Source organism: Phytophthora infestans, genomic scaffold (genome assembly GCF_000142945.1).
Source record: "Phytophthora infestans T30-4 supercont1.45 genomic scaffold, whole genome shotgun sequence".
Lineage (NCBI taxonomy): Eukaryota > Oomycota > Peronosporomycetes > Peronosporales > Peronosporaceae > Phytophthora > Phytophthora infestans.
Genome location: NW_003303714.1, coordinates 1,117,930 through 1,143,606, shown reverse-complemented (window position 1 = coordinate 1,143,606; position 25,677 = coordinate 1,117,930). Strand labels below are relative to the sequence as shown.

Below are 25,677 nucleotides of genomic sequence, written 5' to 3'. Positions count from 1 at the left end.
CGCCCTCGCATCGAACATAAAAAAAGAAAATAATCTTAGGCTGTTGAGCTTCCTTAAGTTCTTAGTATCATACTGTTAAACGGCAATTGCTAGGCTTGAAGAAAGCGTTGTGCCTCACTGAAAGTTAAGTACTTTGGAGCGCTTCCCATTTTATGTTACTGCCTAAGCTTTACTGACAGAGCGTAGGGCCGTCAATCGGAGGGAATTTTGGTAGAAAAGCACATTACATCGATTTATGTGATCTACTTTAATTTTTACTTCGAGAAATAATAAGTGTTAGCATATTACGAATTTGAACTAGCGTTATGCTATTTGAAGTCTGCTCACTTGCAGCTCACGTTATGCTATTTGTAGTATGCTAGCCAGCTCAAATTAACGAGGTTCCTTGCGCAGTTCGCGACTTCGTTGTTAGTTTGAAAACTGGTTGACGTGGCAACATCCCCCAATCTGAATAAACTGCTTTTTTATAGTTCCTGTGTTTTCATGCTTTGTGCGCGGCACTAAACAATGCTGTGTTTCTATCGGTGCTGGGCTTATTGCACATTTCGCAGTACCAACGTCAACAAGCAATATGGGCGTACGTTCGTTCTTGTTCCTGACTCTACTCAGCTTCTTCGCTTACTTTGGCAATATTTGCGCCGAACGTACTGATACGGGCATGGCCTCCCAAACGGATTCAAGTCTAACGAAACTCGGGAACGCTTTGCAGATTCAGCCAATCCTGATGGCCGAGGCCCCCACCAAGACAATGAAGAGAGGGCGCTTTTTAATCTCGGCAAATTGAAGAGTTTGCTCAAGAGGAACCCGAAGAATTTGCCGAACTTAAGGGAGAATCCTAGCTTTATAAAGCAGGCGGATTGTCTGGCCAACGACCCCGCTATTCAGAAAGGGATCAAAAGTATCAAGGAAAACCCGGAGCTGATGAAACAAGTCAAGAGTCTAAGCAAAGACCCCAACTTCGTCAAATCGATGCAGACATCTCCCTCGCTGAAAGCTGTCCGACAGGTCGAAAAGCACTTGTCGAGGGGTCAACAGGAAACGATGTCTCCGAATGAAGGAGTACTTGTTCTCCTCTTTAGTTTTGTTGGTGGACTTGGAAGCGTTTTCGGGCTTTACTACCTGCTTAGGCTGCTAGGGTTTAGAAATGATTGGGAAACTGAGTAGTCCGCAGGCGTAAACGATTAAAGTGGAGACGATAACTCAAACGTTGCTTCTGTAGTACTTGTGGTAATTGCAGTTATTTCTTCCGAATTTAATTTGCTAGGGCCTTTTTAGGACAAGAAAAAAAACATTGGATTGATGTAAAGCAGTTGGCTGTTACTTTAAAGTCGCCGAGACACTAGGTCGAATCGACTAGCGGGTACCCGTGCGAGGACGCGTGAATCCTTCCTCCTTGGACTCGTCCATATAGTCTTCTTGTTGCGTGCAGATGCGCAAGATCTCCTTCTTGCTCGACTCTTGTTGATAACCACCAATGAAGAGCTCGTCCAGAATGTAGTACGCCTGCAAAAAACGAAATAAATATCTGTTTACAAATTCCACATTATCTCTAAAAAAATATTGCTGGTGGTACCTTGTGGAAATTGAAAATGATATCCAGCTCGCACACCTGCATTTGACGTGTCCTATCAGTTGTCGTTACTCCACTCATAGCAATTTAAATACAGTCGTACATTGCCAAAGTAGCGGTCCAGCACCTCGACGAACAGGTGGATGGCTTCAAGCGTGATGAGCTCGTTCTCGTCCTTGGAGATGCACGCGATGAAGTACAAACTCGCGTATCTGAAAGCAATAACAATTAAATCTCTAGCTTCCGTTACGCATTACTATAAACTATATCCACGCACCTCTTGTAGACGATCTTCTTTTCCTTAAATTCGATGAAATTGCACTGTTTGTGAGGGCGAGAGAGCACCAGCGACGTAATGTCGCGGATCATGCGCGTCTTCTCCTTGATCGACGCGTTCATGTACCATTTGGCTAGACGCGTCTTGCCCTGGCGACTCACAAGCAGGACGGACTCAATCTGCTCGCTAAATACCGTTAGAGAAGCCTCCTCGAGCCGCAGGAGCTTCAGCCTTCACGTACCATGATGATGACTTCAGTATCTCAATAAGAAGCCACGTCGTCGAGTTGGCTTACGGTGGCAGCAGTGACGTTTAGTGGCGAACAAAGTGCAGTTAGTGCTACTTTTCGATAGTCACGATTGGTTATAACGTCTGTATTTCTACCAATTAAATTGCTTGAGAAGATGTTTTGATAATTTATTCTCGTGTCGCCTGCCAATCAGAGTCGAATTGGCAATGTTGTTCCCCTCGACGCATCAGGTGAGGTGTTGCAGTGTCCGCTGGAGGTCGCCAGCGTCTAACGTGCATCGTCGTCCTCTTTCCAGCTCCGTCGCATCATGACTGACACTTCCGGTCCCATTGCGCGTCGTATTCATGAGAAACTGTTGGCAGCTTTCGCCCCCACTCACCTGGACGTGATCAACGAGAGCCACATGCACAGTGTTCCCAAAAACTCCGAGACGCACTTCAAGGTGGTGGTGGTCACGGACCAATTCGACGGCAAGCCGCTGATCCAGCGCCACCGCATGGTCAACGCCGTGCTGCAACAAGAACTAGACGACGGTGTGCACGCTCTCAGTATCCTCAGTAAGACACCCAAGCAATGGGAGGCGAACGCGCAGGTCAAACCCTCGCCTAACTGTCGTGGTGGCATGACTGTGGACGAGACCAAGAAGGAATTTCTAGAGAATCTCAAGCGACAGCACCAGAGTGAATAGACGGTTTAAAGCAGCTTTACAGTCCAACTTAGAATCTAGAATCTGGAATGCTATCTTATCTAAATTCTAGGATTTTCTATCTTCTAGTGTGAGCGACGTAGCTTGTTCTGTAGCATGCTGAGCATTACAGACAGCAACCCACCGACCACAACGCCTAAGAGTTCCTCCTTGTGTTCGTCCATTACGGACAGCAAGCTTTGCATGGATGGAGGCAACTTCCTCCACACTCGAGAGCTGGAGATGATGCTACGTGAGACGCGGTGGCCGATTTCATCCGGCACATACACGTCCTGCGACGCGATGTAATGGTAGTGCGTACGAGCGACCGCTTCCATCAAGCCAAATTCGATGTCAGCTTCTTCTTTTGGTCGAGTAATGCAGCGCTCGTCCTGGTCCGTAATCAGCAACACCTCGTCGAAACGAGAGTGCAGCTCGTTGGCAATCACCAAGTGCATCGCGTACTTGGCGATCGCCTGCTTGGCCTTCTTGCGGAGTATATCCCAGTCTGTTTCCAGCTTGAACGACACCACAAAAGACTGCGGCGCCCAGTTGTGACGCAACACGCCGAGCATCTTTGGCACCTGTTGCAGCGTCAGTTCCAATGGACCTGCTCGTGACTGGATCTTGTGTACTGCCAAGTCCTGTTGAGGGATGTAAAAGTCACTCACGGCAGCTGCTAAAAGGAACATTGCACGTTCCTTCCAGGGAGCCACACAGGTTGCCACCATCCGTAGCATGAAGAAATAGTCGTCTACAGACGTGAACGGCAGCGTAAGCAGCGTGTTAGTCGCACGCACGTTGCGTAGTGTATTGACTGCATCCACCACGTTCTTCTTGGCTGTGGGGTCTTCAATAAGCAGCTGGATCTGCTCGTTACTATTGCGTGTGTCGACGTGCTGCAGGAAGTCCACGTCCAAGGACGAGGAGGTGGCTCTCTGTATGTGTCTGGCGAAGGGGGCAACCGATCCCGGACGATGTACATAGATGACAGCGTAGCCCAGTTCCAGTAGATACTCGACCGAAGCTGCGCCTCGTGATCCCGTGGAGAAATTGTCCAGAAAGCGCACAGTGTTGCGCTCGAGCGGGACAGTCGTGCCTCCAGACGTTACGACCGCGACGCACTTGCCCACGACGCGGTGGTGGTCCAGAAAGATCTTCACCTGCTCACGCCTCTCGTTGGTCCACTTGGGTGCTGTGGTCTGAAGGAAATACTCCTCCGTGAAGCGCTGATCTGCGTCCGATGCCATCGAGAAATAATTGACGAGCTAATCTTGGTAACCTATTATTTTCCATGCTATGCAGTTAGACAGGAACGACCGTAATGCGAAATTCACAATTTCATAAGTGACTGTAAGCGAAGAATTCTCGAATAGGTATGGTAAACAATTGTAAGTCCCGGGAAATTTCGATTAGGTATGTGCCGATCTTGACTTCTTCTTCGCTTGAGCACAAACCAAAGGCGAAAAAAAATCCACGTACGGATGGTAGCTCCCCATGTTTCGGCCGGTTTTTCTCTGGTTGGTCGTGCAGTGCCCTTGTCAAGTGCTGTTTCTAAAGCTCGATCGGGAGGGGGGGGGCTGTCTGAATTTCGTCAGAAGGTGTATGCTCATAAGAAGCGGTGGTTGATGGCTGAGAATCTCAATTTGAGGCGTTCCAACTCACTCGATGTGAGCGGAGAATTCCAAGACAAATATCCACGTATTTGGGTTCCATCGTTCTCATTAAGATAAGGAACTGTTCCGCAAAACCTCTAACAGTGAACAGCGGATTTGATTTTCCTCTAGATCCGCTGTTCTGGAAAAACCGCTCGAACCGCACGCGGAACGTGTTCGGTTCAGTACGAAGAAGGTAGCCGGGTTTTCCGAACCGGACCGAACAGCGAATCCCTGCCATTCTCCGATTTGCCGCCAGGAGCTCAGAGCTCGGCCGGCTCAAGAAGCGCAGAGCTTACGTGAAGAAGCAGCCAGGCTGCCAGCGAGAATTTTTATGACGCCCGTTATCGCAGCCCGTCCGTCCATCCTAGTCAGGAACCCACCGCGCTCGTCGTACGCCAACCTGGGGGGTCGTTTGGTTCGTCTGAAAACGCTCGGCGGGCTCACAGGCCGCTGGGACGGCCCTGTATACGCGACTCTCGACCGCGACCCGTGTCTCCTGGAGACCAACGCGAGCCCGTTCTTCGACGACGCGGATGGTGTGAAGCGATCTGCCTGGCAGGCCGTCCTGACGTTCCTTCTTCCGGGACAGCGCCGCTCGGACCTTGAGGCTGCATCCAGGAGCACGTGGACGTCAAGTACTGGATCCCCCACTGGCGCTTCACTAAAGTTACTTACGACAAGACAGCGGAGCTGCTGGAGCGTCCGCTGCTCTCGGTATTTCAATTTCTTCGGTTCGCCACTTTCTTCGTGGCGTCTGACGCCCATCCTGACAGGTGCATCAGGACCTCTGAGGTCTTATTGTGTGGACAAGTACTCGAGTACGGACACGTCTCTTCCATCACGTTGGTGGACACGAACGACATAGTCCTAGACCCCGACTGTGACGACGTATGCACAGTGGCTATTCGTGGTTACACTCGAGACGCTAGACAAGTTGTCGTCCTTCCCGTAGACGAAGTGCGCCTCCAAGCGATCGTTCGTGAGGAATTCATTCTGGACTTTTGCCACGGTGCACCTGGTTCTTCCTCCCCGCCCCCCGCTCAGAACGACTTGACAGGCGTTCACTACGTTTCCTCCGACCCGTCCAGCCGACAATGGCCCGGCCTTTGACCGAGTCTTTCCCGCACCAGATACGAAGGGCCACTCTGCTGTGGATCCGGACCGCCGAGCCATTACGTATGCATCCTCCCGTAGGGCGAACGCCTCTATTGTGCCTGTAGCTTGGACATGACACCTGGTGGCCCCACACGAGTACGACGACTCCGCCCCAGAGGACATTACCACTCTTAATGCTCACGACGACGACAGCCTGCCGCTGATCACTACCGTAGGTCGGAGGCGACGAAGTGAGCGCCTGCCATGCCGCTCTGGACGGGGGCGAGGAGGAAGAACCAGGTGTACCGTGGAAAAAACAGAATGAATTCCTCACGAACGATCGCATGGCGGCGCACTTCGTCCACGGGAAGGACGACAACTTGTCTAGCGTCTCGAGTGTAACCACGAATAGCCACTGTGCAGACGTAGTCACAGTCGGGGTCTAGGACTATGTCGTTCGTGTCCACCAACGTAATGGAAGAGACGTGTCCGTACTCGAGTACTTGTCCACACAATAAGACCTCAGAGGTCCTGATGCACCTGTCAGGATGGGCGTCAGACGCCACGAAGAAAGTGGCGAACCGAAGAAATTGAAATACCGAGAGCAGCGGACGCTCCAGCAGCTCCGCTGTCTTGTCGTAAGTAACTTTAGTGAAGCGCCAGTGGGGGATCCAGTACTTGACGTCCACGTGCTCCTGGATGTAGCCTCAAGGTCCGAGCGGCGCTGTCCCGGAAGAAGGAACGTCAGGACGGCCTGCCAGGCAGACCGCTTCACACCATCCGCGTCGTCGAAGAACGGGCTCGCGTTGGTCTCCAGGAGACACGGGTCGCGGTCGAGAGTCGCGTATACAGGGCCGTCCCGCGCGCCTGTGAGCCCGTCGGGCGTTTCCAGACGAGCCGTATGACACCCGAGGTTGGCGTACGACGAGCGCGGTGGGTTCCTGACTAGGATGGGCGGACAGGCTGCGATTACGGGCGTCATAAAAAAAATCTCGCTGGCCGCCTGGCTGCTTCTTTACGGAAGCTCTGCGCTTCTTGAGCCGACCGAGCTCTGAGCAAATCGGGAATGGCAGGGATTCGCAGTGAAGTCTGAAGGAGGAAAACCCAGATTCTAGTTCGTTTGTAGAGTAAAGATAGTCATAAAAGTGATATGAAAGTCAGTAAAAGAAAATAAAGTTTATTTTAAAAAAAGAGATGAGAAATGTCGTGAAAAGAATGACCGCTGCTCTAACATGTATTGGTGACTTTTGTTGTATTGAGTAATGCTAGTTAGTCCCTGCGCATAAGCAATGATCCTCTTTGAATCGCTCATTTTTTATCTTATCTGGATTAACCGCGAAGGGGTAGTCACGCCTTTATCTGATAAGCGATTATTCCAGCTCAAATTATCCTGGATGAAAAAAAGCAAGAACGCTCCAGTATCATCAGCTCCTGATATCTCTGAGCGTGCTATTTTGTGCATCGATCTGAGAGTTGTGGTTGGATTTGTCGGTGGTGAATTCGATGGATCAGCTTATAAAAAAGGCGTGCGGCTACAGCTTACACAGGTATCCCCACGCCTTAAATAAACTTACCGGTATAGAACTAGTTACCGACGGTTACTCAGATCGTAAGTTTCACTCTATGGGTATCAACCCAGTAATTCCAGTAATCGAGGTTCATGCTTCGTTTCATAATTTTATGTGAACCCAAAAGTGAAACGGATGGTCTGAAGCTCACAGTTTCATTTCTGACAGTACTTTCCTGGACGAATTTCGCTTTTTTATTGGACAGAAATAAGTAACCGCTGCTAGAGACTGCCTTCTGGGAAAGCCGCACTTCTCAAAATGACATCAACGTGCGACAGTAGGTGGAAAGCCGACGTACGACACGCTTTACTGCTTCTACATATGCCTACAGCTGTTTTCCCTTGCTGATAAGAAGTAATTTTCAAATTTGATTTGACACTGGAGATTTCATTTCACTTTTCAAACTGCTCCTGACGTTAACACCCCGCCAAGGACAAGGCCTTTTATTAGTGATTCATCTGCATGAGATCCTGGTTTACTCGTACTGATAGTGACAGTGAGCATGACCAGAGCCGTCGCCGACTGCTTCAGCCGGAATCAACTACCTCACCTGCAACACCGCCATCATTCGGAATGATGACAGCCTCTCATCATTTACCAGCCCAGCGTCGTAGCGTGGATGCATCACAGGCACAACGGTCCACCCAACAGTCCTCGTCGTTATTTTGCCCTCCTCCCGGGCATATCGACCAAGGTGAAGACAACTTTCAAGAGCCGGAAAGCACTCCTATACTAGGCGATGCATCTCGAGGTCTTAGTTGGCCAGTGGAGATTCTTCGTCAGCCCCCCGCAGTAAACCCAAATTAAACCAGTGTCCCTGTTGCCGTACAAGACGCAATAAAGAACTTCCAACCATTACCTGGGTTCACATTGGTCCTTCAAAGGCTGGAGAGCGGTCAATAATTTTTTAGTTGGGCGTTAGAGTGGCAGCCGAGCTCGATGGGATGGATTTGTCTCGGAAGTGAAAGCTGTCGCGAACACCATCGAATTATAAGCTTTACGGTAAGACGTCGAAAGCACAAAACATCTAAAAGAAGTTCACGGCATTAATTCCGATAAAACGGTACTTCAATCAGCACGCAAGCGAACTCGGGACGACGAGGTTGACAGGCTTCGCCAGGCTGTTGTCACAACACATGATGCCCAGCCTCAATTTAGGCGCCCAAAACGCTACGTCCGACGCTCGACTTCGATGATTGTGATGCTATTGTTCTCGGGACAGAGAGAGAGAGCTCTGTATGAGTTACACGCGGTCGACCAACACAGCGAGCGAGTCGAGACGACGGTACCGTCCGGCGAGGCACTGACGAAGTCGTTCTCGTTGTTCATTGGGGCGACGACTAGCTCCAGCATCTTGACACGAACACACTGGCGCTGTGACGTCGGCCTGTGATTTATTATAAAAAGAATACATGTCTTATATATGAATAAACGCATCGTACTTAGTGAGATTGTCACTTAAATCGTGGGTTGAAACGACTTATTTAATCCTTTCGACATATCTACTACACTTCTTCATTACCAGAGCTGTACAGACTGACGCTTTACTCGATGTCAAAGCCGCACGTTTTGATGATCTTCTCGACGTCGATTATGTCGCTCTTGATGAGCATTCACAGTGCCTTTTGCAAACAGCCAGCCATGACCCCATCAAGATGCGCCACTTGTATCCAAACGGAGTCGGGGGCTTCTCGTAGCGCCTTGTTACGACGTGACTCGAGCCACGTTAGGACTCGGTCAAACACAGCTCTTCCTGTCGCTTCCAACGATCAAGATTGCACACTCGTCTCCAGGTCAACACACAGCGGGAGAACATCTAGGCTTCACAGGTTGTGCGAATCTTCATCGCGTGGGAACTTGAGTAGAATTGCTGACAACGACTTGATAGACTGCGCGCGGACAACAAAAGACGAGTCTGTACTGCGCGTATGGATGTCAAATTGGTCTTTCTTGGATGATGCGTGAGCCGTGTCGCCTGCGTGGACCCTCAGAAGCGCTTCGAGAGCGCGCACCGCAGCTCTTCGAGCGAACGTCTTCACGTTCTTCAAATGCTCACGGAACAAGTCAGCGAGACGCTGCATCAGTGGCGATTTCTTGAGGGCTATGTTGCGTTCGTCGTCGCTCGCGGACGCGTACAAAAGACTCTGCAACGATCTCGCAATCGGCTCTGCTCCTTGCATCGGCGCTGATTACACATTTGAAGATGCAACATGATGCCGCATCAGCGTCAAGCTTCCGTCGAGGCGGCTCTCGCTACTGCTCCAACTAACCTTGTTTAAAGGACTAGTATAAGTATCAAATGCATCGATAACACTTCTGAGTCGGAAGTTGTGATACATGTCATTGCTGAAACACTACCGCGGATAATGTAGTCGAACGAAATGGCAAGGTTATGGCCGATCAGATATGAATTGAACTATTGAATTGAATGGATTTGGTAAGAGCGGAGACGGATCGAGTTAAATGAGTGAGGCGAGAGGAATCACTTTCGCAACATGGCTTCTCGTCGTAATGCTGCATACCTTGCTTGAATTCGTAATTCCACACCACGCTGTGCAGCCCTGCGAGCCTCAAGCAAATTCAGTCTACTTAAAGCTGCTTGATCCAATGATTGTTGTGCTCGGCCATCCCAGCGCGGTGACGATGAATTATTCTCAGCATTGTTAGCTTGCTGAAATTGTGCTACTGACTCTAGGGACTGGTTCATGCCACCCGATAGTACTTGAGTGCCATGTTGCGTGTCAGGTAGTGGTCTTGCTCCTCGTTTTGGTGAATTTACTACTGCATCAGGAATGTCGAGTTGTCTCGTCTCTAATGACATCGGTGCTTGGGTCTCGCTAGCAACTGATACATCTTGAGAGGATTCAATGATGGGTGTGGTTTGCCATAGATCGTGCCGCTTGTCCAAGCGGAGAATGATTGACGTCAGGTGCTCGTTGACTTCTTTTTTTGTGTGTTGCATGGTTCGTTCAATTCTACTTTCAAACAGCTCCTGTTTTGTGTGTAAGCCGGCCGTTTCCACCGCTGCCCTGTCCAGTTTTGCACTTATAGCAGCGAAAGAGTTCTGGTTCTTAGATTCTATATCACGGAGGGGCTGGGCTTGCGCTTTCAAAAGCTTTTGTTGAAGCTGGTCTTGAAGCGAGTCGTTGCGTCGTTCCAAGCTCAACTTTACCAAAGTCTCAACGCGTTGAGGTAACTCGGCCTGGGTACTTTTGAAGCGATTGCCGAAGTCACGAAGTTGCGTGTCTGTTTGTTGTTGCATCTCTTTAATTCGTTGGTCCTGTTTCGATTGAATTCTGCTTCTTATTAAGCGATAGTTCGTTTCGATTCGTTTCTGCGTAGTTTGAAGCTGCAGTTGCAGTAGGTGTGCGATATCAGCGGATTGCTGTCTCCCTTCTAAGCGGTGAGATTGGGAAGCGTTATCGAGCTTTTGTTGAAGCCGGGTTTCGATATCGGATCATTTGGTTGTCTGTGTATATACGCGCGTTGTTCTCTGTGTATTCCATACGAGTGTCCACATGGGTAGCATATGCTCTTATATCTGCTTTTATCAAATTATTGGCCTGTTTGAACCTGTTTTCCAGATCGGCCATTAATGATGTACTTGTCGACGCCTGCTCAAGAAACGTTGTCGCAATTTGAGCTTTCAATTGCTCCGACAACTCTGATATCTGCGATTCTTGTACTGTTGTCCGTTGTTTATGACGCTCGTGAGATGCCGTCTCAGCCTTCTCCAACGCAACTTTAAGTGAGTTCTGCAGATGCAGCGTTTCAGCTTTCGCTCTTAAGCAAATCTCTTCATGAGACTGATTTAGCTGCGCTTGTAATTGCTGCTCAATTATTCTCTCTGAGGCTTCGGTACCGGTATCTTGAGCTAGCTGATGGTCGCTGTGAGCGACCAACTGATTCATGCGGCCTTTTATGTGTCTTTCATGCTCGATTGCACGATTCCGGGTCTCTATTAGCGCGTGTTCATAGATTGTTTCTTGATATGCGCCCTTTTCTAAACTTACCATTTCTTCTTGTACAACTAGCTGGCGCATGTGCTGGTTTCCATCGATCTAATCTTCAATTCTGAGCTGACAACGCCGTTGCACAGGCTGGCCGGATATATGCGGTGACTCAAATTCGTCGAACTCCATTATCGCTTGTCCTCTTTCAGCATCTTGCTCTGCATGGGATGCTTTGGCGCGACGGGCTGCTGCACGCATTAGCATCTTATATCCTATCTTGTGGTTACCTTTGGAGCCAAAGGGTATCCGTTCCATCTTGTAACTACCGCACACAACGGACCAATGGTGTCATGAGAAATCGAACCTTTGACGGTTGCATAAACTGGTTCTGAACCGACTGTGTATGTTCTGCTGTCTCAAGTGGGATGGTGTCCGAGCCCCAAAATTATCATAACCCAGTTCCTGATTCTTGGTGGTTCTGATTATTTATCAAAGCCCAGGTTTCGGTTCGGTTCTTTTTAGGCGTGGGTATCCCCTTGAGCTGCCATATTTCATGCCTCGAACTGCGATACTCTTACAATGAAATCTTTGGCGGACTTTCATGTACTACTTACTACAGTGTAGTAATGGGGGGGGGTACAGTTATAATTTCTTGTCATGATTTTTAGTCTCTCATCGCTTCGAGAAATGAGCCTCCGGACTGAAACGCCCAAGAAATGACGCCAAAATCTGAATTATAAAAAGCTGAAACCCCCTAATCGCAAAATAAAATTCGTATGTAGTATCTCTTTTCTTGCAATGCATTTTACTGTTTCTGAAGGTTTTCCTTAAAAAGGGTTAGTTTGTAAGCTTACAGGTCTCAATTGATTTTATTTTCGGTTGTATGACACTTACAGGTTTTTGGTACTTCGACTGTTGATCGACGAGTTGGACGGGGCCATTCTACGCCAGAACGACCGGAGACTTAGCCTCAACGTAGGCAGGCGACTTGGCGCTTGTGCGCGAGTGGAAAAGTTCTTCGATGTCCTCAAGAAGAAGACCCTTAGTCTCCGGACAGAAGAAGTAGACAAACACGCCACAGCAGACGCTGAGTCCGGCGAACAGAAAGAAGACGCCGTTGATGTTCAGGTGTGGGAACAGCTTGACAATCTCCGTCATAAGCGCACCGCCGACCCAGTTAGCAGCCGTCGACAGCGATACCGCCGTCGCTCGCACGTTCATCGGAAAGATCTCCGAGCAGTAAATCCAGGGCACGGCGCCCCACGAGACCGCGTAGCTGAAGACAAAGAACGCTGTACCAATGCAGATGAACCAACCACCGACCTCAGGGCAGCCAGAGTCGTCGACGTTTCCATCGCAGATCGCAGTGAACAGAACGGCAGCAAAGAGGTGACCCATGAACATCCCCACAGCGCCAATGAGAGCCATTTGACGGCGTCCAAACTTGTCCAACATGAACAAACCGGGCATCGTACTCAAGCAGTTGACGCCACTGAGCAGAAGCGACGCGTAGATACCGGCACCGGTGATGTCCTTGAAGATGAGCGAACCGTAGGTCATGATCGGGTTGATACCGGTCGCCTGTTGTCCTAACTGAAACGCCATGGCGATAAAGACACGCTTACGGACTGATGGCTCCCAAAGCTCCCTGAGTCCCAGTCCTTCGGACTCCTCTTGAGCGATCTGGTCACCGATAGCTTGAAGCTCATGGTGAACGTTCTCTGTCTGGCGTAGACGCTTAAGAACGGCTTCAGCTTTCTCTTTGCCCTTTTGCTGATACGTCCAACGAGGACTTTCAGGCACACAAAAGATACCACAGAGCACGATAACCGGAGGGATCATCGCTACGGCGTTACTGATACGCCACCCGTTGCTGTCGTCCTCTACCGGGATATTGATCAGGTTAGCAAGCCACTGTCCGAACGTAACTGGGAAGACCATCAACCCGGACAGACGACCTCGAAGCTCCTTTGGAGCCATCTCGGATCCGAACAACGGAAGCGAGAACGACGAGTTGCCAACACCGAAGCCCTGCACGATACGTGCAAGATACATGAGTGTGTGGTCGTGTGCGGGGTTCAGACACACCCAGGTAGTTCCGATGCAGAACAGCACGCCGGCGGAGAAAATGGTAGCTCGACGACCGAACTTGTCGGCGACGTAGCCACCGATCAGAGCACCAACCAGACAACCGAGGTTGTAGACCATATTGTACCACACAGTGAAGGTTGTCCATTCTCCAGGAAGTTGAGAGGTGGAGCGTGTGCATTCGTCATACGTGAAATTGTGCCAGCCGACGCAGTAGTCGTTTAGAAACGAATCCATGATCAACACACCGGAGGTCACACCTTGGTCATAGCCAAAGAAAAAACCTCCGAGCGACGCAAAGGCGCAGACGATGATGGCATAGGTGCGACTGCCTTCGGTTGGTTCGGTATCCAAAGAGTGGCGATTACTGGTGATCGGTATTGCCACCATGACGAGTGCGACGTGTAGACCGGAATGTGTTGCTTCAGCGCAAAACGAAGAATGAGTCGAGGTGTGACTTTATCTTGAGTAAGGAGACCAAGAGAAAGTTTACTTCGTAGAATGGATGACCAGCCCGGTTGAACATGGGTTTGACTCGATTTGACAAATCACCAGTCTCTTTGAGTCTAAACGTGACGGGATACAGCTTCAAGCAGCCGGGCGTGGACCATCGGGAAATGACCTTGGAAGTCGAAGTGAACACCAAAATCTGAAGTCTGAAGATAGTGAGATATCTGCTTCAGAAGCGCATGAGCCGGACGCTCAGACGGGTTGGAACTCAACTCAAGGGGGTGCATTGGCACTTGAAGTGTACATACCGATGCAAGCTAAGACGCCGTTGCGGTGGTTCGCGCCGCACGGGTCTTGACTTACATGCACTGCATTCAAGTAAGCAGCCATGTATGCAGAGCGAGATATCAACAAATCATCAAAGAAAACTCGATGGTGGTTGAAGTTCCCGCGGGACCTTGGCAAGGCCCTTACTAAAACTGCTGATCTTGTGGGACGCACGGAAGCTCATTAACGCGACAAAGATAAACAATAGAGACGCGCAAGCTTTCCACACATATAGTTGGACGGGGGTATTCGCTGAGCTAATTGATTCAACGGTCACAGACTCTGTGACAGAGTCTGCGTTATTTTTTTCCCGTCGAGCAAACGCTACGAGTCCTAGCGTTTGCTCGCCTTGTGCGTAAGTGGAGGCGTGTATTTTCGCGATTCACGGCAGGGGCTGTACAGTACTGTATCTCGAGCGTCGATTCAATTGGATCCGACTCGAAAGCACTGCCTTCAAGTTCGCGTTAACTTCAACCACGACCTACCGGTGGCGTCGTACATTTGGACACTGAGCTTTGCTTGATTTCTAATGCGAATTTTCCAGGGCAGGAGTCGATGAGAAAGGTTGAAGACTACTCGGCGAGGAGACAGAAACTTCAACACAGAACGAAGCGCTTCGTTCTGTGTTTACGAGCCGTCTCCACGGAGTTTACAACAAGGACTGTGCATTGACGACACCTTCACTGCTAAGTTATTACATGTATAGTAATTGAAGCGGGGTAAATAACATTGTTCGACAGCGAAGATACCTTTACTATTCCGCAGAATTGCTCCACTCGGCTAAGTCTGCAATCGGTGTCAGTCTAATAAGATCGTTCGGGTCAAACTTCGGCTCGAAAATTCATAATCATCCAGCCTTGCAGGAAAAGCATCGCCCCAGAAGGCGTTTTGTATGGTTAGATAGAAACAAGTTGTTTTTCACAAAATTTTTAAACGAAAGCTCTCGCTCACCCCTCCATACAATAACTAGGCATAAGTGTAGCCATGTATGGCTCGGATCTATCTCACCTGTCCCAATTGAAATTGTTTTCTCGATAGAATACAAAGCAATCCGGATGTAAGCTACGCTACTATTTGATCAATCTGAGCGGTGACAGTAAAGGTTAATCAGCTTATCTTGCATATTCTTTTCTCGAGTCACCACCATCCAACCATTGTACCCCTGTATACATGTATTTCTCTGCGTTACTTGATTGGTCGGTAAAATAGGTCCATTGTTTCAAAAAGCTATCGTGTATAATACATATACAGACTATAATACATATACAGACTACAAAAAAGACATCTAGAGATAAGGTATACTAGGTGCCCAATTATTAATTACTGCAAAGTAGTATTTAAAGCTTAATTATTAAAAATCGAGGCTCAATCGCGATAATCTACAGTATTCGGCTCAACACTTGATGGTTCGTGTGTGTGTTTGATGTGTGTGTGTGGTGTGAGAGGGGGGGGGGGCACCACCAAGCTGGCGAGTTTCTTGATTCTGAATTATTGTATTCAGGTCCAAGATGCCAAGACATATCCTCTTGTTATCGGGAGACATTCTCTGCTGTCAAGGTCCTTGTAAGCAGGGAACCCGAAAAATAATATGCGTAAAAATTAATCCGAATTTTTTAATTTAATTATTAATTTATGCCGGGAACAACCCCAATTTTGAGGAAGGTCTAGTCAAGTTACAGCGTGGGGACGCGCTGAACGTCGCGGAAAAATTAGCCTGCGCTAAATTTAGGTCGCCTGATCTCGAACGGTCGTCTTCAAGAGCCGCCGAAGAGCGTTCAATTGTGAGAGCGGTGTTCAAGAAACGCAATTGCGCACTACGTCGACGTCGCGTACATCTTGCCAACGTCTAACGAGTGTGAGCGCTTCTTCTCTCTCGCTAAGCTGGTGCTGTCTGATCTACGGAAGCGAATGTCTCCAGCCAGGCTCGAGATGATAATGTTTCTGAACTACAATCGTGACTTGCGAAGTTTTGCAAATAATTGAATTATTAATTTTCTCAGCTCACATCGATGTATTAATCTTAGTATTGCATTTTCGGGTTCCCTGCTTGTAAGGGAACTTTCAAAAAAGGGGCCTGTTTAGTCAGAGAGCCATTCAACGTTGTCTTTTCAATAAAAAGCATTGCAAATGCCCACATAGATCATCCCGCACAAAAAGCAACTGGAAGATGGCAACTTGCTGCACAGATTATCTGAACACGTTTGCTGAGGTCAGTAAGTCATGATCGGGGCTTTCGTACGTATAATGTAGGCTGTCCGGTGGTTTCTACCCTAGCGTGGCGCCTTAAATCAGCCACTAAATGATCAAATGACTCGGAGCATTGTATAAGGCATTCTTACCACGAAAATCGGCTCTTGAGCCGACCACATAAATAGACTGTCACGGCAGGAAAAAATGTGAGCAACTTGTAGCAAAGCAATCCTAGAGAGAAAGTGCTCGTTACTGCCGCATATTTCCACTCGTTTGCACAAGAATGCACGATCTACAGGCGCTACCCTGCCACTTAAAGCACCAAGGTTGAAACTCCCTAGCAACCTTCATCTCCACGTCTCGGTGGAGCGCGGACAGGATACTCGATCATTCTCCAACTTACTTAGACCAGCACCTTCAGCTACTTCCATCTCTACCACTGATTCCATCTCGCTCAAAAATGCAGATCATCACATCGGTAGCACTTGCCGCTTCCAGTGTCTCTGCTCAAATCACGTGCTCCACATTCCACTTTGAACAAGATACGCAGGGTAATACGGTGATCCCTGGACGACTGCAACGGCGCAGTAACCAACGGCGCAACCGTGATAGCAGGTGCGTCAACCACCTCAACCACAGCAGGCTCAACAACTTCGGAGGCTTCCCCAAATGTCGCAGCTACTGGCACGTGGACAAGTACTGAAATCTCATCAACAACCTCGAATACATCGCCTTCAACCGACGACGCAGCAACGCCAAGTACTCAAGCTGAGACTTCTGTATCTGTCTCGTCCGGAATCTCAGTAGGGTCTAATGCTGCTGGTATTGCTACGTCTGAGATTTTGGGAGGCTCCACCACAACTACTGCACAAGCTTCAACGTCAAACCCCAATTCAGATATTGTGACTTCTGGGTCATCAACGCCCTCTATCGCTAGCAGCAATGAGCCGATAGGTGCAGCTCCAAGTCTTCAAATGACCGACTCGGACACCAGCGTTACCGACGAAACGACCGATTCTCCCACCATGGTATCTGGTACAGCAGGATCTACAACTTCTTTAAGCAACCAGCCTACGATGTCGGGGTCTACTAACAGCGCGACTGCCTTGTTGACTACCCCGGATTCTAGCGCTACTGATGGAACAGCACCCACAGCGACAACAACGACAACGGGTTCATCGAATGAGGAAACCATGACGTCCGAGGGTTCCACAACTACTAGTAGAAATGGGTTGACGGAGGGCAACGTCACCACAGCAACATCGAGCTCGACCAGCGGAAGTTTGTCAACTGAAACCTCGACTTTTTCCTCATCGGGAAGCAGCGACTTCATCGACCAACAGTTCGCTTAGGGGTGGAAGTGCATCGTCCAATGGTGGTAGTAGTAGTACTGGAAGTGACACCAAAGCGAACTACTACCAGTCAGGCTACAGTCAGTCTGGCTCGGGCTCCTTCGGTACCGAGAACATCGTCGGCCAGGATTCTGCTTCCAGTAGTAATAGCGCTGATCCCGGTATGGGAGACAAGGGTCTCAAGATGTCTGTACTGTTGGTATCTGTAGTACTCACACTCATGTAGGTAGGCAAACTGTCCCGTAAATTTTGGGTTTTAGATTGGGACGATTGATCGAAATCGTTCTGCTATTTTTCAATTAATTTCAATCTATGCAGTTTTCCTTGACGCTAACATGCTTCCACCCATAATCATGCACATGTAATCCGACAACAATTGGCCCCTAGCGACGATCCGACTAACGTGAACTACTTCAACCGTCCGACAAAGTAGATATAATAGGTACACTGTAGCTTACATGCTTGCTATTCGGGTTTTTATCAGCTGCACGATGCGCCAAAAATCACTCTTTTCTTGCTACAACTTGTAGGCTATTTACGAGTGTACAACTAGTAGGTCATTCGGGTGGAGTACCAAAATCAAATTATCACAATAATGAATTGCCGGAGTCATTCACGGAGGAGGATAAAGTCCAGCGCCAAACCCTTCACATTTTCCGTGAGCTGACTTGCGCAAGCAACGCCGAGTTATGTCTCAACGGCCGCATCATTATTGTGCGGTCGTGCCCATGTTTCTAGCAAAAAATCGACGGTTTCCTCTGACTCCTTACCCCGAAGAGACTCGAATGACTTCCCACATCTTCGCATACAAAGACTCATTCCTTAAGTTCACCGATTCAGCTCCAATATGAAGTTCCTGACCCCGCTCCTGCTTGTTCTCGCCATGGCTACCGTGTCCTCAGCTGAGACGGCTGCCTCTCTCTCGGCGTCCGCATCACTGGCAATGTCGGGATTCACATCCGCGTCTGCGTCTTCAGCAGGATCCAGCGTCTCGGGAAGCGCCGGTGAATCGTCGTCGGAGCCAAACTTGACTGGATTTAATGTCAACAACGTATCCAATTCAAGCGCAAGCTCCAACACCACCGACGTGGAAGTGGGCGACTCGGAAAGCGGCTCAAGTGGCTCGGAGGATCTCAACGTCGAGAGCGACGAAGCGTCAGAAGAATACTCTGGCAGCAGTGACTCTGGCGTTGAAGAGGCTGCCAGTGCCGCGTCCGACTCGCTCGCGGACACCGGCTCGAGCTCGGGTGCTGCCAGTATTGAGGCAATGGCGCTGTACGGATCCACCATCGTTGCGGTGGCTATTGGAGCTCTCATTTAAGTAGAACTTGATCCTAGTTTTGGTGCCACCATTCTCTTCCGCAGCGATGTAGATAAAAAATACTGCTGCTACCTCATTAATCGAACCAACTCGAGTCTTTGCTCGTGCATCACTTTGTCCAGATTCTTTTAAAGTCTCACGCGTGGCGTTTCGAAGTCATACGCTGACAGAATTTCTCCGTTTCTATTATAGGGATTTTCGCCGTCCTCACTTAAATTTTATCTGAGTACAGGCGAAGTATTCGTTGCAAAACGGTCGCGTGGATTTTCTTTCGCAGCATTTGTCCGTTACCTGTTGCAAGCAGTCGCTGTTGGCAACAGTGTTGCGGGTTCGGAAGCGACGGCTATAGTTTCTCATTCGCACATTTGCGCTCCAGTCCTCGCATCTACAAAGTGTCGCCCCGGTTGTTCCTGATCGCATTCAAGATGAAGTTTTTCACTGTCGTCCTCATTGCTGCCGCCATCGCCACCCAGGGTATCACCGCTCAACAAGCCCCCGCGGCAGCAACGGTGGCCCCCACCAATGGTGGCACGACTACAGGGGGGACCACCGCGACAACGGCTCCTACTGATAGTGGAGCCATGGCAACCATGGCTCCTGGAACTATGATGGACTCGACGACTGTGGATCCCACTGCCGGTGGAGCCATGACTGAAGCCAGTGGCAGCGAGATGGCCGAGACCAGCACTATGGAAGGTTCCGAAAGCGGATCTGGTGGCAGCACGACTGCCGTCGGCGACGAATCGGCTTCGAATTCGAAGGGCTCCGGATCCAGTGGGGCCAACACTCAGATGGTGTCGCTCGCTGCGTCTGCTATCGTTGCCACGCTCGTGACGTATCTCTTTTGAGGAAGAATTTGTCATAGGTTAAATGCTTGATAAAAATGCTTTTTTTTCGTAAACTATTATGTTTGATGCCGTATGTTGCCTACGAAAGAGCTTCGTCTAGACGGCGGAGTGTCGAACTTGTCTCCGATCTCTGCGTCCTTCAATTTGAGCTCAACGCGCGTCATTCCAATGGAGATACGTCGAGCTGTTCCTGTCGATGTGGACGACTGCAACGAGCTGGACGGTCCCTCATGTGCCCAAAGAGGAGGCAACGACACAGAATTCGAGGGGGTGCGACTTCGTACAAAAGGTTTCTCGTCCATACTTACCGAGCTCCTTTTACTACTTGACGGACGTGAGTTTGAGGCGATAGGCGGCAATCGATTCTCCAAATTCACCGCAATATTCTCATGAACCTCCGTAGTCTCACTCTCGTCTTCGCTGCTAGAATCCGACTCTTCCTCGTCGTCATCCGAATCGTCGTCAAGCAGCGTATTATAACTTCCGAGTGTCTGACGCGAATTATCCTCTAATTGGCCGGAAATACTCGATCTTGAGCTGTATCCCCGGTAGATGGACTGAATCCGAACTGCTGATTGGTTCACACGCTTCAGATCATTCTGAAAACGCTGTCGTTTTTCCTGTTGCGTAATCAAAAACTTGCGAATGTTGGACTGGATTGCCATCGCACTGACAGCATTCATGTGTGCCTTCTTCTCTTGTCGTAATATTCTTGCTTGTCCCTGAGCCAAATGTGCACGCACCACAGCCTGCATCCGGATAGCAGCTGTGATACGCTGCCGTTCCAACTCTTGCTGCTCCATTTTGTGCTTCTGTAGCAACACAATCCGTTGTCGACGTCGCTCTTCACCGACGCGACGGTACCTCTCTGCATCCTGATCCGGATCATTCAGTTTATTGGCTAATAGAGTGATAAGTTGCACTTGAGCAATAGACTCGACCGTCATCGAATGTCGATGACGTTGACGTCGTTGATACCGTCGGAACGCGTTGATGATCGTACGCACTGCTGCCACTTGCTGTCTGTGCTCCAGCCATACGCTCCTCATACACTTGTAGTCACATTTAGCGCGATGCCCGCGGAAAACTCGCTGGATATCTACTACACTAGTTTGGATCTTTTCAACCAATTGGGTCAAGTTAGTTCGAATCGCTTGACGTTGACGATGTGCCAGATATTGAAGCTGGATTTTCCGTGCGAGATAATTTTCCACACGTTTCTCGTTATTTTTCCGCACCAGTATTTTCCCTCGTATTTTATTCTTCTGACCGCGAGGTTGAATGTCACGAAGCTCGCAATTGGCGGGAGACTCGAGCAAAGTCGCTCGTTTCTCGAAGAAAAGACGCAAACGTTCGGGATTTACTTGCAGAACTTCGTTGACTGTATCCGTCTGATTGTTTTGTGTAGTAGAAGTCGAAAAAACTGCGCGGTTTGTGTCTTCTTGACGAATACGAAGCTGTTCTCCAAGTAAATTACCGTGTGGCGATTGTGTAGCCATCAAGTTAGTGAGAGTCTCCTCCACACCACCCGCAAATTTTATCGTGGAGAACGGATCATAAGAGCGTTGAGCTCGTGTTTCTTCTTCTCCCCATCGTTGTTTCTCTTGCGCTTCAAGGCTTTTCTCTTGATAAATCGCTTCAAGACACTGTCTCAAGCGGTCATGAGGGGTTATAGACGTGTTTCGCTTGATAAAGTTGGCCACCGCATCTTGGATTTTTGAAATATCCGCTACGAGCGTATAGTTTTCACTCCGTTGGCGAGAATTGTCACTGCAGATAATTGCATCTTTATCTACTCTTTCGGTCAGAAAAGTCTTTCCCGTCGACGAGAGTCCAAGTGATTTAACCATTTTTCTTGACAATAACAGTGGGTTATACGTCGCTTTCGGACCCAGTAGCAATTCCATGGCTAGAGAAGGAAATAGCATACGTAAATCGTCATCGATATGCACGAGGTAGTTGGCTCTCTTCTGTCTCCTCCATGGGAACCGAAACAGTCTGTGGAAATTACTCAGCTGTCTTCGTCGCTGTCTTAATTGTCGCCAAGCCAGAATTCCTTCCACGATACAAACCGTAGATTCTTGGAAACCTTGAATAAGTATTTCCACATGTTGAATGTGGTGGCTCATTATCTTAATTAGGTCCGTCAAGCGAGTTGTCAAGTCGGTAACGGTAGCTTCCGCATCTACCAGAGCGTTCTGGACTTGATCCTCGTCAGTTACTGTGGTAGTGAGCCCAATCAACGACCCCGTCTTCTTCATACGAGACGGAGACACCTTTGTCGCTTCCAGTGTGGCTTCAGCCTGGTTAAGGTCTTCTTGAGCTTTGAGAAAGTCTTTAACAAGTGTCTCGATCGTCGGTAGCGTTTGCTTTAACTGGCGAACAAGCTGCTCTCGCATCATTATGTCTTTGGTAATAGCGAGCTCGCGAAGGACAACTTGTGACGACCTATTCTCTTGTGACAGCCACGGAGCTGGTCCCTTTGTGAAGCTATGAGCATCCGTCTTTGAAGTCTCCTTAAGTTGATGCACCCTTGAACTTGATACCGGCTGGACTGGAAGATCTGCTTCACTCGGACACAGATTCAGCCGTGTAGAGATAATACTTTGGTCGGAATGTCTATCGTCGTCTTGATTCTCGGATAGTTGACGCATTCTCGTGTTACGTAGAAAGCTCGTGGCTCCTTTGGACGGTACGATGGGAGACCAGCGACGTGAGCGACTTGAGGCCTTGGAAGGAGCTGACTTCGTTCGTGTTGGTACAATCAAGACGACGTTTTGACTGAAATCGTCATCTTTATCCGAGTCTTCGTGACGTTCCGAGTGCTTTATTTGCTTCTCTAAACATTGCGCTTGATGTCGCTGATAGTTCTCCACTATCTTCCGCTGTCGTTGATGTCGAGACACTTGCGGTTTGAGACTTTCTTCTCGAGTCTTGGCGTCGGTATGCTGCTTCGCTAAACCTCTTGCGACCTGGTTACGTCGGATAGCAGCGGATTTTCGCACTGCTACATTCAATATATTATCCTGTCTAACAGGGTTTGCACCGAAGTGGCTTAGTAGACTACGATCACCCTCGATCACGGACTGGCCAGTCTCCCCAAGTGAAGAAGAAGACCCCAACAACGGAGCCTTCTTCAAGCCCATTGTCACGAGTTCCACAAGAATAATACGAAGAGACCTGCTGCAAAAATAGTTTTGTGAAGTAAAACGTCGATATTAATTCTCGCGGGATATATTTTTGCACAGTTCATTCACCATGTTAAGTCACAGACAAGAGATATGTGATCTGACGGGAAAGTGGACGACGGTAGTGCCACTTCATGCGTCACTTGCTCCTCTGTGAAGAGCGGGAACACATCACGAACTTGCAGCGTCTTGGACCCGACCATAATATAGTCCAGAGTGTCCACAAAGCTCGTCACATAATTCGTGAATGCAGGGATGCCACACGCACTGACGAGCTGGAGTGAATGTTCAAAGCGATTCGGACGGACTTCTGTGACTTTTTCCTGAATTTTGGAGTCTTTATCGTCAATTTTGGACAAATTCCAGCGGAACGATGGAGCTTGTTGCCAATGCCTGTGACTGGAATCGAGTTGTCCGTCTAGAAGGAAAGCGACGAGTGCGCAGCGAGGGTGTGCGTTGTAGTCTCCACACATGACGACAGCTGCGTTCTCGAAGCTTGATTTGGCTTTCCACTGGCTGACAGTGTCCACTACTGCAGCACCTTGCAGCAACCGGATCAAATGTGCGTCTCCTCGATAGAATAAATGCGTATTCGAGAGGATAATAGTCCGGGCTGGGTCCAGTTTGGATCGTAAAATGAGCAACTGTGCGATGGACGGGATGCGGGCGATGCCTTTGGCGAGTTCCGGGAAGTCCTGTAGGAGACTCTGTGACGCTGGGATTGTCGAGTTCTTAACTGCAATGGAAAGGTTAATTGTTTCTTGTTCGACCACTTCAAAGCGCGAAGTTCGGATGAATGTAGCGCAGCCTTCGTTGGTTGTACCGGTTTTATCCGAGTAGAAGCTATGGTACCCGATTGAGGCCAACATGGGCTTAAAGAAGTGGTTAAATACATGTTCTCCCATCTCCTGAAGACAGACGACGTCGCTGTTATTCTCCTCGATCTCGTGGAGAATTAACTGGATCCGACGCGTCTCCTTCATGACATCGTCGTCGACGTAGGAGAACAAGTTCTTCTTTGCATGGTCGGTTGTTGCATAACCGTTATATAACACGTTATAACTCATGACTCGGAACGCTTCGTGTGCATCAGGATACTTGTCTGTCGCACTGGTTGCACCCATTTGTTGTCTCTCTTTGAACACATACCGGTTAGGTCCTGGTAGTACCGGTATTGTTACGGTTTCTGCCTTGCTGTCCTCAGCATACTCTGACTGTATCATTGGTGCATGGCATTCCACGTAGAACGTGCAGTCCAGCTCCTCCTCGGTCGGTGTATATCTCCTCTCGGAGCTCACCAACATCCCACCGCTCTCTTCGCCTTTGTTACGACGATACCAGCACCACGAGCACTCGTCGGCAGTGCAGAATTGAGTCTCAAGTAGCGGATTTACTGTAATACCAGCCATCACAGGCTCCAGCACCTTTAGGCCCGTCACTAGTGGCTGGTTGTGGAGTACTGTGAAGGTCTCTGAGCCGACCTGTAGCTGCTTGGTGCGCATTAATGCATCGCCCACGGTCGCTCTCTTTGCGTTGATCTGCTGACCATCTGCGTCGAAGAATTTGACAGGAATTGTGGGCGCTGTCCCGCCATTCCTTTGCTTCTTCTTGCCTCCGGGAATTGAGACAGCAGACGCCAGAAGCTGCAGACGAAAGCGAACGCGGTCTAATTTCTCAGTGCAAGGGCGGAAGAAGCTCCTGCGGTCGTCGAGTAGTCGAAGCTGCAGCGTGAGGTGCGACGCGCCCGGCTCCAGGCTAACGTGGGCTACGCGGCGTTCCGAGGTGCCCATTGTTTTTTACCCTTTCCGGACCAATAATAATTATTGAAGTTAAAACAGCGCGGAGTCGCTTAATTTTTTTGACCAATATTAAAAATAATAATTAGCGCTACGTAGCTGAAGTTTGTTATTTTAATAATAAAACAGTTTTGTATCAGCATTTTCTCACTATTTTTGTGCTAAAAATAGGGCATTGCAAATTTAGAAAGAGAACCTTACCATTCTTGACAAACAACCAGCTTAGAAATTTGTCGACAAAACTTTGATTGCCATCTGCTGGTCTGGTATACACCGTCATACATGTACAACATCTCCTGCTGTACTCATTTGCCTTCGGCAACGTGTTAATCTGCTTGGTTGTCTTTCCGCTGACGGTAGTCTTCTTTAAGTCAGAATTTCCGAAAACAAGAACAATAACGCTGGAAGGGAAACTGCTCGGGCTGCCTTAAATTAAGTCAGCGTGGGATATTGCACCAGCCAGATTAGAGATGCTCCAAGAGGTTGTTGACATGCAGCGAGCACAAGAAATTGATCCTCCTAGCAACAGCGCATGCCGACATCTATTCAACCCCCGCGTAAAAGCAGGCTACTCGTCGCAGCAAGCACATCAAGAAGAAAAAAGTGCGAAGGCTGGAGTTTGAGGAGTCTCACAACGCTCATGATACTGCGCTGATCAGCGAGCTGCAAGATTTGTTGACATTGCAGGTAGCCGTAACACGGCCAGATGCAGTTCAGTAGCATTGAGCCATGAATGTGAGCTGGACAGTTTGCGACGTTAATGTGACGGGGTCACACAGCACCTTGCGCTAGAGGAAGTTAGCTTCCGAGAGTATACAAACTCAGTGAACGGCAGTTCACAGGTCCCCTCTTTATTCAAAAGAGAGCGAAGTGACCTGATGTAACGGGCCTAGAGTGTCCGTTACTAGCTTACACGTAATAATGAGGAAGCGTGCAAGTTCCGCGATAGTGAAACCAAGTGCTTAGTCTGAAGGAAAATCAACTCTGTTTTTATTTAGGTCCAGGGCAGCTTGCCCTGACCACTCAAATACACGTCAAACCCTTATTGGGTGATAATGGGT

At 49.0% G+C, this 25,677-nt stretch overlaps 7 protein-coding genes across 7 annotated transcripts; 2 read left to right on the top strand and 5 right to left on the bottom strand.

Annotated features, from left to right (window-relative positions):
* Window positions 1-2,301: 2,301 nt before the first annotated feature.
* Window positions 2,302-2,842, top strand: PITG_16386 (BolA-like protein; the record flags this gene model as incomplete). Its single annotated transcript, XM_002897394.1, has 2 exons — window positions 2,302-2,327; window positions 2,393-2,842. One exon carries the CDS (start codon window positions 2,405-2,407, stop codon window positions 2,783-2,785), a length of 381 nt encoding a protein of 126 aa, XP_002897440.1.
* Window positions 2,843-2,868: 26 nt separating this feature from the next.
* PITG_16385 (uncharacterized protein) lies at window positions 2,869-4,032 on the bottom strand (the record flags this gene model as incomplete). The annotated part of the gene is made up of 2 exons (XM_002897393.1): window positions 2,869-2,952; window positions 3,043-4,032. The coding sequence occupies 2 exons, from the start codon at window positions 4,030-4,032 to the stop codon at window positions 2,869-2,871; spliced, it is 1,074 nt and encodes a 357-aa protein (XP_002897439.1).
* A 4,894-nt stretch (window positions 4,033-8,926) lies between these two features.
* PITG_16384 (uncharacterized protein) lies at window positions 8,927-11,146 on the bottom strand (the record flags this gene model as incomplete). Its single annotated transcript, XM_002897392.1, has 4 exons — window positions 8,927-9,288; window positions 9,626-9,654; window positions 9,794-10,452; window positions 11,117-11,146. The coding sequence occupies 4 exons, from the start codon at window positions 11,144-11,146 to the stop codon at window positions 8,927-8,929; spliced, it is 1,080 nt and encodes a 359-aa protein (XP_002897438.1).
* Window positions 11,147-11,998: 852 nt separating this feature from the next.
* Window positions 11,999-13,534, bottom strand: PITG_16383 (Major Facilitator Superfamily (MFS); the record flags this gene model as incomplete). The annotated part of the gene is made up of 1 exon (XM_002897391.1): window positions 11,999-13,534. The coding sequence occupies one exon, from the start codon at window positions 13,532-13,534 to the stop codon at window positions 11,999-12,001; it is 1,536 nt and encodes a 511-aa protein (XP_002897437.1).
* A 2,607-nt stretch (window positions 13,535-16,141) lies between these two features.
* PITG_16382 (HAM34-like putative membrane protein, putative) lies at window positions 16,142-19,632 on the top strand (the record flags this gene model as incomplete). Its single annotated transcript, XM_002897390.1, has 6 exons — window positions 16,142-16,156; window positions 16,578-16,726; window positions 17,241-17,392; window positions 17,436-17,685; window positions 18,304-18,738; window positions 19,161-19,632. The coding sequence occupies 6 exons, from the start codon at window positions 16,142-16,144 to the stop codon at window positions 19,630-19,632; spliced, it is 1,473 nt and encodes a 490-aa protein (XP_002897436.1).
* Window positions 19,633-20,212: 580 nt separating this feature from the next.
* Window positions 20,213-22,034, bottom strand: PITG_16381 (uncharacterized protein; the record flags this gene model as incomplete). Its single annotated transcript, XM_002897389.1, has 3 exons — window positions 20,213-20,219; window positions 20,272-21,317; window positions 21,429-22,034. 3 exons carry the CDS (start codon window positions 22,032-22,034, stop codon window positions 20,213-20,215), a joined length of 1,659 nt encoding a protein of 552 aa, XP_002897435.1.
* Window positions 22,035-22,885: 851 nt separating this feature from the next.
* On the bottom strand, window positions 22,886-24,610 carry PITG_16380 (2',5'-phosphodiesterase, putative; the record flags this gene model as incomplete). Its single annotated transcript, XM_002897388.1, has 1 exon — window positions 22,886-24,610. The coding sequence occupies one exon, from the start codon at window positions 24,608-24,610 to the stop codon at window positions 22,886-22,888; it is 1,725 nt and encodes a 574-aa protein (XP_002897434.1).
* Window positions 24,611-25,677: the final 1,067 nt, after the last annotated feature.